The 14,907-nt window shown below is 46.8% G+C and overlaps 2 protein-coding genes and 1 long non-coding RNA gene across 12 annotated transcripts in view; 1 reads left to right on the forward strand and 2 right to left on the reverse strand.

The window, feature by feature from the left end:
- TSC2 (TSC complex subunit 2) overlaps positions 1-13,336 on the forward strand; it is a 59,910-nt gene extending 46,574 nt beyond the window's left edge. For 4 of the 7 annotated variants that reach the window (XM_074197228.1, XM_074197230.1, XM_074197229.1 and 1 more), the window contains exons 31-42: positions 874-1,089; positions 2,335-2,403; positions 4,294-4,454; positions 5,606-6,111; positions 6,839-6,914; positions 7,479-7,565; positions 8,117-8,303; positions 9,354-9,493; positions 9,754-9,832; positions 10,459-10,550; positions 10,741-10,839; positions 11,495-13,336. In XM_074197228.1, the coding sequence (XP_074053329.1) occupies positions 874-1,089; positions 2,335-2,403; positions 4,294-4,454; positions 5,606-6,111; positions 6,839-6,914; positions 7,479-7,565; positions 8,117-8,303; positions 9,354-9,493; positions 9,754-9,832; positions 10,459-10,550; positions 10,741-10,839; positions 11,495-11,665 (1,883 nt within the window). In that variant the 3' untranslated portion in view covers positions 11,666-13,336. The remainder of the gene's footprint in view (positions 1-873; positions 1,090-2,334; positions 2,404-4,293; positions 4,455-5,605; positions 6,112-6,838; positions 6,915-7,478; positions 7,566-8,116; positions 8,304-9,353; positions 9,494-9,753; positions 9,833-10,458; positions 10,551-10,740; positions 10,840-11,494) is intronic. The other 3 variants (XM_074197233.1, XM_074197234.1, XM_074197232.1) reach the window with 2 other exon arrangements.
- LOC141495652 (uncharacterized) lies at positions 1,518-11,589 on the reverse strand. Of its 3 annotated transcripts, none has more exons than XR_012470820.1 (3): positions 3,792-11,589; positions 2,516-2,630; positions 1,518-1,729 (listed from the first exon to the last, which is right to left on the reverse strand). It is a non-coding gene; the product is annotated as an uncharacterized LOC141495652 (long non-coding RNA). The 3 variants fall into 3 exon arrangements; XR_012470821.1 differs by having other exon boundaries at positions 1,518-2,417; XR_012470819.1 differs by having other exon boundaries at positions 1,518-2,630.
- The window catches only part of PKD1 (polycystin 1, transient receptor potential channel interacting), a 117,210-nt gene continuing 113,953 nt past the window's right edge, over positions 11,651-14,907 (reverse strand). Inside the window, exon 46 of one of the 2 annotated variants that reach the window (XM_074197226.1) lies at positions 11,651-14,697. In XM_074197226.1, coding sequence (XP_074053327.1) covers positions 14,170-14,697 — 528 coding nt within the window. In that variant the 3' untranslated portion in view covers positions 11,651-14,169. The remainder of the gene's footprint in view (positions 14,698-14,907) is intronic. The other variant, XM_074197227.1, reaches the window with a different exon arrangement.

Genomic DNA, 14,907 nt, shown 5'->3' on the forward strand with positions numbered 1-14,907 from the left:
TGCCCAAAGTAGGTCTAACTACTTGTGGTTTTGTCATGTTTAGGGAAACCATCAGCAGAGGAGGAGGAGAGGCCACAAAGAATCTCCCTTAGAAGCAGAGAGTAATTTAGGGAATAAGAGGCAAGAATCAGAATGAACTTGTAGGCATTATGTCCTTGGGGAGACTTGCTTCAAGAGAACCTTCCCTACTAACTGGCCTCCACAAGCCAACTGGCATGTGAAAGTCTTCATTGTGCCTTTTGGGTAACTGAACTGGGTTAATTTCTAAGCACTCAGGACAGAATCAAAAGGCTTTGCTGAGATTGAGGTGGGCTGAGATTTTGGAGGCTTTTTACTTCAGGCCCATCAACTGGAACTACCCACCTTGGCTACAAGTCACATTTTCTTTTCATGAACAGGGAGAAAAAGGTCTATCCTAGCCAGTACTAGCACACTGATGAGTAGCCAAATGATTTTTCTTCAATCATTGAGCTAGAAGAGAGAGAGGAAATTGTGAATCCATTTTTGAGTTTGGCAGTTACCACGGGGACTGCTTAAAATGAGAAATGCCTATATTGGCTGAAGATGGCTCAGATGCCTTAGCTTTGTAATAGTTGGTGGTGGGGGATTTAGGAAGAAGAATCCTGGAGTGGGAGGCTTAAGACCTGGGTGTGGTCCTGACTTTGCCCCTAAGTTGCTATGTGACCTTGGGCAAATCTGCTTCACTTTGCTGAGCCTTGTTTTCCCCATTTGTAAATTGATTGGGGGTTTTTAATCAAATTAGCTTTTGAACTTGAAGAATCTGTGATTCTTTGATAGATATTTGTTGGCCAAACCTATTCCACTGGTTTATCTAGTTATAGGGACATGATGACACTTTTTACTTCTTCTTAGGGAATACCAGCTGGCTGATGAGCTTAGAAAATCCTCTGAGTCCCTTCTCTTCAGATATCAACAACATGCCACTACAGGAGCTATCTAATGCATTAATGGCAGCTGAACGTTTCAAGGAGCATCGGGAGACAGCCCTATACAAGTCCTTGTCCGTGCCATCCTCAAGCCTCACCACAGGGACAGACAAGCCTTCCCTCCTGCAGCGATCCAATACAGGTGAGAGAGGACCTTGGCTAGGCCCTGGGCAGAGGCAGAGGGAGAAGTAGCATGGGAATGCCTATTGGGGCTATAACTGGGCATTCTCTCTCATGGACCTGGCATCTCTCTTTGAGACCTTAGAGTACATTGAGTATCTTGCCTTAGTGCTTCACAGAAAAGACACCTGCTTGAACCAAGTCCCATGGGAGGGACTAAGTGGGTGGAGGTTATTCTAAAGGTGCTTATGTCTGGGGATAGAGTTTGCCTCTTTCTTTTTAGTCTTTGGGGGAGTAAAGCATTTGGATGACTCTTGTCCCCCTCTCCCCCCAATCCACAGGTTTTGTTTGGAAAGTTTTGTCAGAACCTACTGTGGCAGATTAATGTGTGGTGGTAACCCTCTGAGTTTTGCTTTAGTTTGGCGAGATTTAAGAAAGGGAGAAGGGAGGTTAGTGCATAATTACATGTCATCATAATTCAAGCTGTCAGGACCGTACTCATTTCCAGTCACCTTTCTTCATTTTCCTCCCATGGAGCAAAACCTGGTATGGAAGGGCTTGCCTTCCTAGAACACTTCACATGCCAAGACAGTGTCAGATGGATGGTCCTCTACCTAGGCTGTCCCTTTTCAGAATTTCATGTCGTGCTGAAGGCTCTGGGCCTGCAAGAAGGAAGAATAGGTAGAAGTGGGGAGAAATGTCACATATCTCTTGACTAAGCCCTAATATGCTTTCATCTGAGTGTATTCCATGATCTATGGTGGGCGGTGGAGGAGGAGCCCCCTGTGGACAGGTGTGCAGCCTACTCTGGAAGGTTTTGGATTTGCAGTAAGTGGGAGCTATCTGGAGAGGTGGCCCTTTCCTTCTCATGGACAAGCTTTTCTAGCAAAACCCTTTGGAAGTTTTTCCTTGAAGATACAGCTACAGAGGGGTCTGTGTTCTTGGTTATTTAGGGGAACAAAGAAGGGATGGTCAGGGACCCACTAACCAAACCATAGAAGGCTCATCAGGGAGCCCACCCCAGGCTCTCCTTCCCTAGTCAAGTGTTGGGGGTGGTTGAGGGTCCCTGCTCACTGTGGTGGACTTTGATTTGTACTGAAGGGCTCGTGGTCATTGTAATTTCTCTGCTGTGTGTGTGTGTGTGCATGCATGGGTATGAGTGTGTGACCATGAGCATGCCTGGATGTGCGTGTGCGTGTGTGTCTGGGGTGCATGTGTAGTCTCTCCTTCCTCTTTTATGTAGCTGCTCACGTGGTTCCCTTTGCAGTGGCCTCTTTCTCTTCCATGTACCAGTCCAGTTGTCAAGGAAAGTTGCATAGGAGCGTTTCCTGGGCAGGTATATTTCTATCTCTTTAAGGAAACAAGTATTTGCCATAGAAGAACACCTGATTCATTCGACACTATTTCCCTCATATTGTCACCCTCCCTTTCATGTCTCCTGTTTGTACCTGGTCTCATGATTCTCAGTGAATGGGATCTTGACTAGCATGAAGAAGTCCATGCCAGAAACAACATTTGCGATTGTTAGCCACTCGGAAGTAGTTCTTCAGCTGAGCTCCATTCCTGAAATGCAAAGAGATGGACACTCTTTTCCTGGCCCGAGGACAATAGAAGCCCTTGTCAGACTCCTCAGGGCAGTGGTCTGGCTTCTGGGTTAGTTGATGGGAATGACAGTTGCCAGTTACTCTTCAGTTACTCCTCTGTTGAAGGATCAAAGGCCCATTATCTTCTCTGCCCTGGAAGCTCAGTAGACCCCGTTTTCTCTCAGCTGGTGTAAGCACTGGTCATTGGCAGGGTAATTTGGCTGTAGGGGGGGAAAAAGCACCTCAAACCAAATTGGCCTTCATTTGGATTTTATCGAAATTGTGCACCATGAAGTGAAGCCCTAGAATCTTACGATTCTGATTCCCCCCTCTGTGTGTCCCTCCCCCCCCCCCCTGCTGTGGGTGATGAGCAGCTCTCACAGCTCCCTCTATCAGCCTTCCTCAGTCATCCTGGGAAGAGTGCATGGGTGGTAGTCCCCAGAGCAGAGACCATCCTGTGGCATGGCCACCATGGGATGGCCTCTGTTCTGTGATCCCATGCAGCTTCCTCCTGGCTTGGGGTGTTTGCTTCTCTCCATGGCACCATGACCCCATGGCTGTGTAGAAACTCCAGCTGTCCTGGAAAGATCCTGGGCCAGTTAGGAAAGCTCAATGACCGAGGCCCTGTGCAATGGGTTCTGGCTTGGACAGCTAACCAGATCAGCACGTTTCTTAGAAGGCCTGTGTGTGCAGTGCTAACTCCTTACTTGCTTCTGTTAAATAACTGCTCCCTGGAGCTGGGATCCATTCAGAAAAAGCTGCTTCAGCGACTTTCTGCTGATTTTTATTTTTAATGTGCTCAAGTTGGTTTTACTTTTTATTTTGGAAAGCAAATCTTAGCCTTTCAGATGGGTCTTCCAATTCTTTGTTTTAAACTTCTTACATGTCAGCCTTTTCCTTAGGACTGAAATAATCGAGAAACTATGAATTCTAGAGGACTGTGTATTGTAGACTCAGGTTTCACTTAACCTCTCTACCATACACGAGATTCCCAATGGATTAGGAAGAGCTCATGAAGCTGGTTGAATTGACTGTTACTCAGGTCTGCCTCCACTTTTTTACCCCAGGATCACTCATAAGAAGGAGGGGTGGTGGTGCCAGTCTACTGCTAACTGCATGTCATTGAGTTTAACTAGTATACCTGGGCCTTGTCTCCCTCTCCATTCCGGGATGAAGCTCATGTATATTGGTGCCCTGGTGAGGAATACAGGGTGACTCAGGTAGATGGCCACAGACCTGATGTCTCTTTTTCCAGTTGCTTTGATGAACTTGGGCTTAAGCTGTTGTTCCCCACCTGTTACTTTAGTCCAGAAAAGATATTACCATAGACAGACCTTTCTCTTCCCTTGTGTTCCTCACTGGGCAATAGGAAGCTGAACTGATTGATTTTGGGGGATGAGGCAATAGGACCATCCATTGGGCTCATGAGTGAAGGAGAAGGGATCAAGGACCTTATAAGGGAAGGGAGGGTATGCTGATCAAAAATCTTGATTTGCCCTTTGAAGGTCATATCTGCTGACTTTCTTGTGGCTGCTCTGCAGTTCTGTGGTAGGGAAAAGGCTGACACTTCTGCAGAACAGAAGGGATCCCCTTTGGGCTAGTCCAGTCTCTGGCATTTACTTGTTTTGTTTGTTTCTTGGTAGAATCGGCAGTTGTCCTTGAAGAAGGAAGCCAAACCGAGGTGGACTTGAGAGAGACAGATTCACCGTCTGAGTGTCAGGAGATGGAGGATTTTGAAGCTATTGGCTCTCAGGCAACTGCAAGTGATGAGAGGTTCAGCAAACTTCAGGAAGTCTATAGTAGGGTAAGTTATCAGGCTGTATTGGGTTGAACCTTCAGGAGAATAATCATTCATTCATTCCTGAGGATCTCTAGGGCTTCATCTAACCTTGTGTTCTGCACAGCTAAAGTCCGAATCCAAATGTTACCCTTGCATCCTTTAGCATTCAACTCCCAACTTGCAATGATAGAGGCCCACTTGCAATTTTGTCATGTAACCTCCTCACCCAGTCCCGGCTATTACTATCATTTTAAGGCATTTTCTTTTTTTTTTTTTAAAGGTTTTTGCAAAGGCATTTTCATCTGGAGAGGAATAGTCTTTCTGAGGAGCTTCTCCCTACCAAGTCTTCTCAGTTGACCATTATGACCCAAATTTTTGAGGAATGCAATGTCATCTATTATTCTTTTTGCATTCTGAATGTTGTGAATGTGTAAATGGCATGAGATCCTATTTCACTGATGAGGAAATAAGATGTTGGGAAAGAGTCACAATCTCATGACGAATGAACATAAGACTGAATCTTTGGTCAGATTGCTTGGTTCTAGTCTTTGGGGGTTTTAGGGACAGTTTTGGGAAGACATCTCAGTGATTTTGGAATAGGACTCTTTCCTCACAATAACTGCTCTTTTTCCCAAGGGACCATATGATTAGAAACATATGATTAGAAAATCATCTCTTTCTTTTTGATCCAATCTCTCACATAGATGACTTTGATTGTAACTGTTCTTTTTTGTCTTTTCTAAAGTATTATCACCTGATACCTGTAGCACTAGGCCTGTGGGAGTGATTTGGGTAGCAGGTCTAGAAGGCAATTTCCTGACCCTTATTTCATATTTTCTTCTTACTTGTACACCTTCAAATCTTCCACCATAAGCACCCTTCAGTTGACTCCATCCATCCATCCTAGGTTATTAGCTCAATAAGGAAGAGCTCCTTTTTAGAGAACCCAGCTTAGATCATGAGGGAGAGTCTCCCACAAGGTAGAGTCCCCTTCTCTTTCCCCATACCTTTGGCTTATTGAAGGCTCAAATCCCTGAGGAAAGAGGTCACCATGACTTCCTGCTGGTCTGTGAAGTGTAGTCTGGGAGCCTAAGCTGAATGTTGCAAAAGCCATATTGAGGGTTTTTGAAGTAAATGTTTTTCTTAAAAATCTTCTTTTGGATGATTTCATTTAGTCCTCTTCTACTTCAAGTCAAGAAGAGAAATCCTTCCGCTCTGAAGAGCTCATGACAAGTGGGATTCCCATTGAGAGAGCTGTCTCTTCTGAAGATGGTAGACCCATAGCTGATCACTCTTTCCAGCCTTCTCAACCTTTGAGCAAATCCAGCTCGTCCCCTGAGCTGCAGACCCTACAGGATGTTCTCAAGGATGCTGAGGATAAAGGACACCTTGGGAAGCTGAGCACGGAGGTCAAAGCGAAGTCCCAGTCAGGGAATTTAGAAGGGGAAGGAACCAACATCTGGCCAGGTCCAGGGCAGGAGAGCAGAGGTCTTGGTGCAGGCCGGCAAGAGGCTGTGATGCCGTCTTCAAGCTCACCACGTTCCCCAAGTGGCCTCCGACCTCGGGGCTACACTATCTCTGACTCGGCCCCCTCAAGGAGGGGCAAGAAGATGGAGAAGGATGCCTTCAAGAGTCGGGCTGCCACTTCCAACACAGAGAAGGTGCCCGGGATAAATCCCAGGTACTCTACACATCTAACCTGTGCCCTTTCCTTTGTCTTTCTGGGCAAGTCAGTTGCTCTGGTCCTCTTTGTTTTAACCATGTGTGGCTATTGTGGCAGAACAATGAAACCTCTAAGCATTATGATATAGCCTTCATGGGGTCTAGCCCTGTATTGCCCAGTCCCTCCCCTGGGGAGCCAAAGCAGATATAGTCTTCAGAGGAGGGGGCTTCCTGGAGAGCAGCATAACAGTCTGCATGTGAACATCTAGGTTTAGGGCTGCAAACTTGATGCTGCTTCCCTCTAGCTATTTGAAGGAGCTCAAGAGGCAGTCAGTAACTTGACTGTAGTGGACATTAGGGGTGGCCTAGAGGGGAGAGTTTTGAAGGTAGAGTTTTGAAGGGAAGCAGGCTTTCCCTTCAGTTGAGGCTATTGAGATGGCTGTTCCTGAAGCCCTAGCTAACACTGTTCAGAAACAGAACAGGGCCTCTGTGGGAAGGGCAGGAGGTGGTAATGAGCAGACTTTAAAAGTCTTATGGAGGATGGAGAACATTCCTCCAGCTTCCTAGAGAAAGCTTTTCCTGGGTACCTAATATGTGACCTGTAGTTCTCCAGTCTTTCTTGGGCCCTTGCTCCAAAGGTTGCCATAGGATATGTAAACAGCAGCTTGGCTATATTCTTGTGGATTGTGTGCAGAGGCTCTGCCAGCCTCCCCATTCTGTTGACATGCCTTTCCTTCTCTCTGTAGCTTTGTATTCCTGCAACTCTACCATTCCCCTTTCTTTGGAGATGAGTCCAACAAACCACTCCTATTGCCTCCTGAGGTAAGTGGCCATCTTTGGTCTCCCAACCTCTAGTCCTCCTGGAGGAAAGAGTCCTAACATTCTCACTGGTCCCTTTTCTCTGACTCACTGGGCTGGGTCCCCTGGAATCTCCTTATTGTTGAAAGTTATAGGACCTGGGCTTAACCCATGGGAGGTGACAGGGTTCCTAACTTTTTGGCCCAAAATGAAGTAGAATGATACAAATTGCCTATCTCTTGAAGCAAAAGCTCTTTGAAGACTCTCTTCCCTCTCCAGAAGAGGAACTTTGGGTTGTGACCAATTCCAAAGAATAAAAACTCAGTGAAGGAAGTAAAGGCCTCATGACCTCTGCCTTCCAGAGTCCTGGTCAGCTAGTGTGTCTTAGTTCCACACTTGTCATCTCCCTCATTCTGTGATCCTTGAGACTTTTGCCTGAAATTTCCTACTCTGTCACCCAACACTGAGTCATTTGGTCCTGATGCCTCACTCTTGCCTGCTCTGAGTTGGATCTGGGGTGGAAGGTCTTGGGAGAGATGAACTCTGTCTCACCATTGGACTTATTACAGACTGTCATCTTGATTGCAGACATTTGAAAGGTCCGTGAAGCTTCTAGATCAGATTCCTTCTTATGATACCCACAAGATTGCTGTCCTGTATGTAGGAGAAGGTCAGGTAAGTCAGCCTGGACACCTGAAAGCTGATGCATAGGAGAGTAACAGCTACTGGCCTTTGTTATACTAGGATAGGCCTCTGGTATACTGAGGACAGAAGAGCAGACCTTCCTCTCACATGGGGAGACCTACAACCATTCTGCCCTTGACCTAGCTAAGTCTGCTGTGAATCTGGGCACCTGAGCTGCTCCATTTTCTGCATTTTCAGTCCCTTTTTATTACTGACTTTTGGGTGGCCTAATTCATTGAAAGGTATTGGTAGATTCTTTTGGTTAGAATTAAAATCTCTTCTTCTGAGTCCCCTGCCACTCCTTCCCCCTCCATAAGGTATCCCTACCACAGTATGCCTGAGATTTTAAAATAAAAAAGAGTTCAGTGTTAAAAGTCAATGCCAAGAAGTAGGAGGAGAGGATACCCCAGAATGCAGCAGACCATGCAAAGGCCAAAATTCCAGTGAAGGTAGCAGGACTTGGTTTTGCTAAAAGTACTGTCACACACCACCTCTTTCCCTTGGTGTGTGGGCCAAGACCCCCTGATCTTTTTTTTCTCCAGAGCAACAGTGAGATTGCCATCCTGTCCAATGAGCATGGTTCCTACAGGTACACGGAGTTCTTGACGGGCTTGGGGAAACTCATTGAACTCAAAGATTGCCAGCCAGACAAGATCTACCTGGGGGGCCTGGATGTGTGTGGGGAGGATGGGCAGTTCACCTACTGCTGGCACGATGACATCATGCAAGGTAAGGGACATTTCGCTGTCTCATATCTTGGGAAGGTTGTCATGCAGCACCTGCATAGGGCAAGTTTTCTTAGCAAGACCAGGCATTGTTTTCTTTCTAACATATAACAATGTGCATCTGTGCCCTGAGACTGGGTTAGAACAAATTCCTGGCGGTGATGTCTTTGTCCGGGCTACCAGTTTTGTAGGTAGCTCCTAGTAAAGATAGATTAAATGGTCAGAAAGTGAGGGCAGGATGAAGCTCAAGGGGCTGTTTTGTTGCAAGGAAGCCTGAAGGCTGTGACCACTGATTATTTTTTCAGCTCCTAGTGCAAGATTTGGGCAGCGTGATGGGCTAAGGTCCTTCACTGTGGGCATAGTGAATAGAGTCTGGGCCTGGAATCAGGCTGTCCTGAGTTCATATCCAGGTCATTTCACCTCTGTTTTCCTGTTTCCTCAACTGGAAATGGGGATAATAATAACACTGTCTCTCAAAGTTGTGAGAAACACATAAATGCTTACTCCCTTCCCTTCTTCTAAGGCTCTCCTGAAAGAAAGAAGTCTAATCATGGTGCAGGGGAACCAGACCACTCTGTTCTCTTGTTATCCCTGATGTTGTGATGTGACTCCCAATCAGGTGCCAGGTCCCTATTGAATTTTATTAAGGGAACTCAGACCTCTTGAAGTAAATGATTTGGTGATGCCACCTCCCCCTAGGATAATCTTTACCCAGCAGGGCAAATTGCCATAGGTGGAAGTTCTGCTCAGGACTGGCACTGATCTCCTACAGGGGAAATTTTACAGAAGAAGAAAATTTTCTTTCCTCTTATTTTACCATTCCTGATATAATCAGGTGCCCTCACTCAGCCCCATGATCACATCCCATTTGTCTGAAGATGGGAGCAATGTATTCAAGCTTTGGCTACTCCAAAGAATGGTCACTAGCATCTGGCATTGCTGAAAGCAGTGAGTGTAGGTACTGTGCTGACTGAGGAGCTGGATCCCATACCCTGCTGTCTCCAGCCTGTCTTGTTATCCATTCTCAGTGTGTTCCTTTGGTTCTGGTTGATAGCTATCTTTCACATTGCCACTCTGATGCCCACCAAAGACTTGGACAAATATCGCTGTGACAAGAAGAGGCACCTGGGGAATGACTTTGTGTCAATTATCTACAATGATTCTGGGGAAGACTTCAAACTGGGCACCATCAAGGTAAAAATTCTTTTTGGAACATTGACTTTTCCCTCTTCGACACTCTCTCAATTCAAATTGTAGTGGACTTTTGTTATAGAATGGAAACAGTAATAAAGTCCTACTGGGCCATCTCTTTTGTGACTACTCTGTCGTCTCCTTTTCCAAGATTGGCACAAAGAGTTTTTTTTTTAACTTTTTTTGAGATAAATAGCTTGGGACTGCCTTTGTGTAAGGGTGACTTTATAGAACCACAAAAGAATTTTGTTGTTTCTTCCCAGGGCCAATTCAACTTTGTCCATGTGATAATCACTCCCCTGGATTATGAATGTAACTTGGTCACGTTGCAGTGTCGGAAAGGTAAAGGGCCCCTTCTTTGCTGGAAAGGGACTTTAATAACCCAGCTTTTCCCATTCTGTCTAGCTATGGGTGTGCTTTTGGTCTGGGACAGGTTGTTGATAAGATCATGCCAACCTGGCAGCTGTCTGTGTATAAGACCAAAGTAGTGTCTGGCAGCGATTTTGGGGATTTGTTTAGGAATTTCTTAGATTATCTACAGATGCTAGTAAAAGGAATAACATTTAAATTGCTTTTATGTAGGCAGCTAGACAGATAGACCACCTGAGTCGGGAGGACCTGAGTTCTCAGGCATCAGACATTTAATAATAATTCAATAATAATAATTACCTAGCTGTGTGACCTTAGGCAAGTCACTTAATCCCATTGCCTTGCAAAAAACAAAAAAAAATTGCTTTTCTATATGAGACCCAGTCAAGAGCTAATAGTAGGGACTATGTAAGCTTGACCAGATCAAACAGTGTTTGTATTTGTAGCTGTTTTCCATCCACTTAAGGACCATGTGGAGTTCTGTATAAGTCTTTGGATGTTAGAGCCCCTTGAGACTTAAGGTCTATGAAGCCTGACTGCTCAGTTACAGATCTCACAAACACTTGTTTATGTTCTACCATTACCTTTCCCTCTTTTAGATATGGAAGGCCTTGTGGATACCAGTGTGGCTAAAATCGTATCAGACCGAAACCTGCCCTTTGTTGCCCGTCAGATGGCATTGCATGCAAATGTGAGTGTTGTCCATTTCAGTCTGGCTTTCATTTGGGGATCTGAGCACCCAAGAGTTCATGGGGTTGAGAAAAGGGAATGAAAGATTGAATTCTGGTCGATACCCACATGGGTCTAAATGGAGTGATAAAGTCATCCAGCTTAAGCTTCCACCATGGTTCCTTTGATCATTTAACTCTTTTTCAAATCAGATGGCATCCCAAGTCCATCACAACAGGTCAAACCCTACAGACATCTACCCTTCTAAGTGGATTGCCAGATTGCGCCACATCAAACGGCTCCGGCAGAGGGTAGGTGAGGTGCAGGGTAGCAAGAGGAGAGAGAGGGAGGGAGGAGGAGGAGAGAGAGAGAGAGAGAGAGAGAGAGAGAGAGAGAGAGAGAGAGAGAGAGAGTGAGAGTGTGTGTGTGTGTGTGTGTGTGTGTGTCATACACATGTACTGCAAAGGGTCTCTTGTCTAGGTTAAAGGATGGAACAACTAAGTTCTGTAACTTGTTTGATTGTGAAATGGTATCTTTTGACCTATTTGCTTTCAGGTGTGAGGCCAAAGAAAAGAGTACTAAAAATACAGAAAGAGAACAGTGACCATTGGGGGCCAAAAGAGAGTTTAAAATGGTTTCCTTAAAAATCAGAGTGGACAAATGGTGAACTTCTCTGAGGAAAATGTCCTTTAGGCAAACCCTCTGTGTTAATGTAAATGCCTAGAAGGGAGGAAATCTAATTTCAAACACCTCTTTTCAGTTAGATGATATACTTTGCTAATTACACTAGCTGAAAGGAGAACCATCATATCCAACAGGTTGATCTAATGACTCAATAAGAGATATTTGAAACCCTACTATATACAAGAAAACCCTGTATAACAGGGTGGAAAAGAAGTGTAAAGATGAAGATGTAGGGAAATTCATGAATTTTCTAGCCTGACTTGTTCCTCTTGTGTTTCTTAGATTCGGGAAGAAACACAATACCCAAACTCTGGCTTCCCCTTGATGCAGATGCATCCACCAGCTCACCCCAAGTCCCCACCCCAAGCCCCATCAGATTCCACCCCAACCTATGAGACAGGCCAGAGGAAACGACTCATCTCTTCTGTGGACGACTTCACAGAGTTTGTATGAACCTTGGGAGACAAATGCCTGTGTTCATTTCCCACAGTAGTGTCTGTCTCTGGTTCTGAAACACTACAGGTTGCCAGTGACTCCCCAGACTGGGGGGGGGGGGGTCTCGATTGGCATTTCAGTTGTTGAGTCCTGAACTGGTTCACTTTCTCTTGTGAGATTAGCACAGAACCTCCATCTGGAGAGCTGGCCGGGCCAGGCCCACAACTACCGAAGCTGCTTACTTCTGACTGTATTGTTCATCAGCCCAACAACATAGTCAGAAATGTTTATAAATCTACATGAAATAAAGTATTTGGTTTGCCCTAGGGGCTGAGGAGGGCTTAGCTTTCCCCTTGCATGATAGTTTGATGTGTGGGCTGGTTTGTGCTAGGTAGTTGGTGCAGATGGAGCCAGTAATCACAACAGAAGCAAGCATGTAGCAGTCCATAGTATTTATTTGACTTTGTCTTTTTTGTAATTGTGGGTTTATTAAAAAAAAAAAAGGGAAAAACATTTGTGGCCTTGGTCATGGTCCCAACTAGAAAAAAGCGGTATATTGATTGCCCAGGCATAGCTGGGCAATGTTGCATCCTGGTAAGTAAGACACAACCATTAATAAATAAGAAACCATCTCTAGGGGCCTTTCTAGCTAGCCCTGGGTGACCAGTCAGCATGAGGAGAGAATTTGACTTCTTCCCCCATAGTCCTTTCTCAGAGCTTTTCCCTGCCTCCCCCCCTTTCCCTATATGCTCCCAAGCCGCTCCACAGCCTCTCCAAGGCTGTAGGGCAGTTGTCCTGTCTTTGCCACTCCAAGAGTGGTCTTTGGCAGTCCTCCCCAAGTGCTTTTTTAGCTTCTCTTTCCTTCTGTCCTCCTCCTCTCTACCCCCCCTCCCCACTACCCACCCAGCCTTAAGGAGCAGGCCCATGTTGTTGGCCTCATTCCCAGGGCATAGACCCTTTTCCCTATACAGAGGAGTTTGGTTAACGCTGACAGTTATGGCCTGTTTCTCACACACTGATATCAACACATGCTTACACACACACACACATGCGCACATACACACCTAACTCCATCACACTTTCCTTTTGGCACTTATTGATCCTTACCCACTCCCCAGTTTGTGGCTGTTAAAGCAAGGTTGTGTCTGGGGGAGCCCCTACTCTAACTCCTTTCTCTCCCAGTCATTTTGGGCAGGTGGATAGGACTAATAAGCTTGTAAAAAAGGATCACCACACCCTTTTCCCTCCCTCCCAAGGCTGGACCTGGCCCCCCAGGCCAGGTTATTGTGCAACAAGCAGAAGTAATGGTTCCCTGCCCCAGCTTCCAGGCCTCCCATGAGAAACCAACCCTACCCCTCGTTACCTGCTCCACACCTTGACCCCAGCTCCCTGACCTGGGTCCCCGCCCCTCTGGCCTCTGAGCTGTGTTCCTCACCCTGGCCTTCAAAGCCTTCTGGAAGCCCATGGCCCTGGCATGGGGCCCCAGGAGCAACCTAGCTCCTTAGGCCCCCAGCTCTGGGTCATCCACACACACCACTAACACTTTATATACAGCAAACTCAATGAGGGCTGTGCCCTCGGGAACATAACCTTAAATAATTGGTGGGAGGGGAGAGGCTCAACTACATGTGCTGCAGCTCTCCCCCCACCCCAGTGCTATGAAAATATAGCGACATACAAAAATATATACATTTTAACCCCATATAAATTACTGACAATATACATATATATGGTGAGACAGTGGCTGGAATGTAAATGTAAGGGGTGGCAATAACTTAGGGGGTAGGGGAGGCAGGCTGGGGTGCCCTTAGTGTGAGGAGGTGCCTGCGACTGGGGGAGGTGGGGCAGGCACAGCCCCGCTGTACCTGAGGGCCCAGGTAATAAATTAAGGTATGAGGGGCTGAATTTTTAACCCTCAAAGGCCCCAACCTCCAGCTGCTCTCTCCACCCCACCCCCATGTTCCCCCTCAGACACATGAGGATCAGGGGAGGAGAATCTTGTTCCTCCATTCTAAGGAATCTGTCTCCCCCTACAACTACCATCATGATGCCCCCCCCCCCTACACATGGTGGTCACACCTTGGGTTCTTAATTCAATTTTAGGCCTAAAAAATCCAATACTGCTCTTCACCCCAGCCCTATTCTGGAGTGCTGGGAATACTTGGGTCCCTGCCTGTTCAGAAAGCCTCCACTAAAGTGCTGAGTTTTGGAGCCCTCCACCCAGGGCTCAGGATTCCTGGCCGGAGAGACCATGCTAGGGATCGGGGGGCTGTAGTTCTTTCCTTCCCCATGACTCCTGGGCCCAAGTACATCATGAGTAGGGGGTGAGGAAAGGAGAGCTGGAACCCCTGGGTAGGAGAGCTTAATACTGAGAGGCATCCCTGCTTCTGGTACAGTGGGCTGCAGCCAGGGACAAACCACAGCCTACATCCCAAGGGAAGGAACAACTGGAGTGGAGGGGGGTCCTAGGAAGTGGTCTGTTATTAGGGACTCAAAGACTCCTCCACCCTGGCCAGGCTACTCTATGTCAGGCTGGGGTGGATCCTGTTCTTTACCCTTAGAGATGCCCTCACAATAGGAGAGCTGGAAGAAGACTGGGCAGTGGCCATGCCAATGCCCCTGCTGGCCCGTGCAATCCTGGCTGGCACAGTGGTCTGGGTCCCAAGGGAGGAGCCTGGGGAAGGTGAAAGGGTGGGAGGTCCAGGGCCCCAGGGTGGGTTGACCAAATGGCCACTGGATCTCCGCCCTCGTAGTCCTTGCAACCGCCGTTCCAATTGGTACACATCCTCTGTGGCTTGGTTAAGGCGGTCAAACTGGGTGAGCAGAGCCTCAAAGACCGAGAGGAGGCGGTAGGGCTCTGGCTCAGGGTCTCCCCGAGCACCTGCTCGGCCCATCAACAGACTCATCCCATCCAGCTGACTGGAAGAAGTGGATGGGCGGGAGGTGTCTGAGCCTGCACTTGGTGGGGACACATCCTGAGATGATTTGGAATCACTCGATGAGCGTGACGGCAGCGGTTCCATCCCCTCAAACCGGACCTTATGTCGAAACTGGGGACAATGGGAAGGTCAGTCAGTCGGTCAGCCCTGGCCAGGCAAGAGGAATCAGACCTACATGAAAAATCCTGTCTCTAAATGGCCAAGTGAGATGTAAGTATGAGTTCTTGGGGATATAGAAGATTAAAAAGATATAGAAGATTAAAAGTTCTGTCAGGATGTAAAACCACCCATCCCTGCAAGGGCTCTTCCCATGACTTGAGT

The sequence above is a fragment of the Macrotis lagotis genome, chromosome 8 (genome assembly GCF_037893015.1).
Source record: "Macrotis lagotis isolate mMagLag1 chromosome 8, bilby.v1.9.chrom.fasta, whole genome shotgun sequence".
NCBI lineage: Eukaryota > Metazoa > Chordata > Mammalia > Peramelemorphia > Peramelidae > Macrotis > Macrotis lagotis.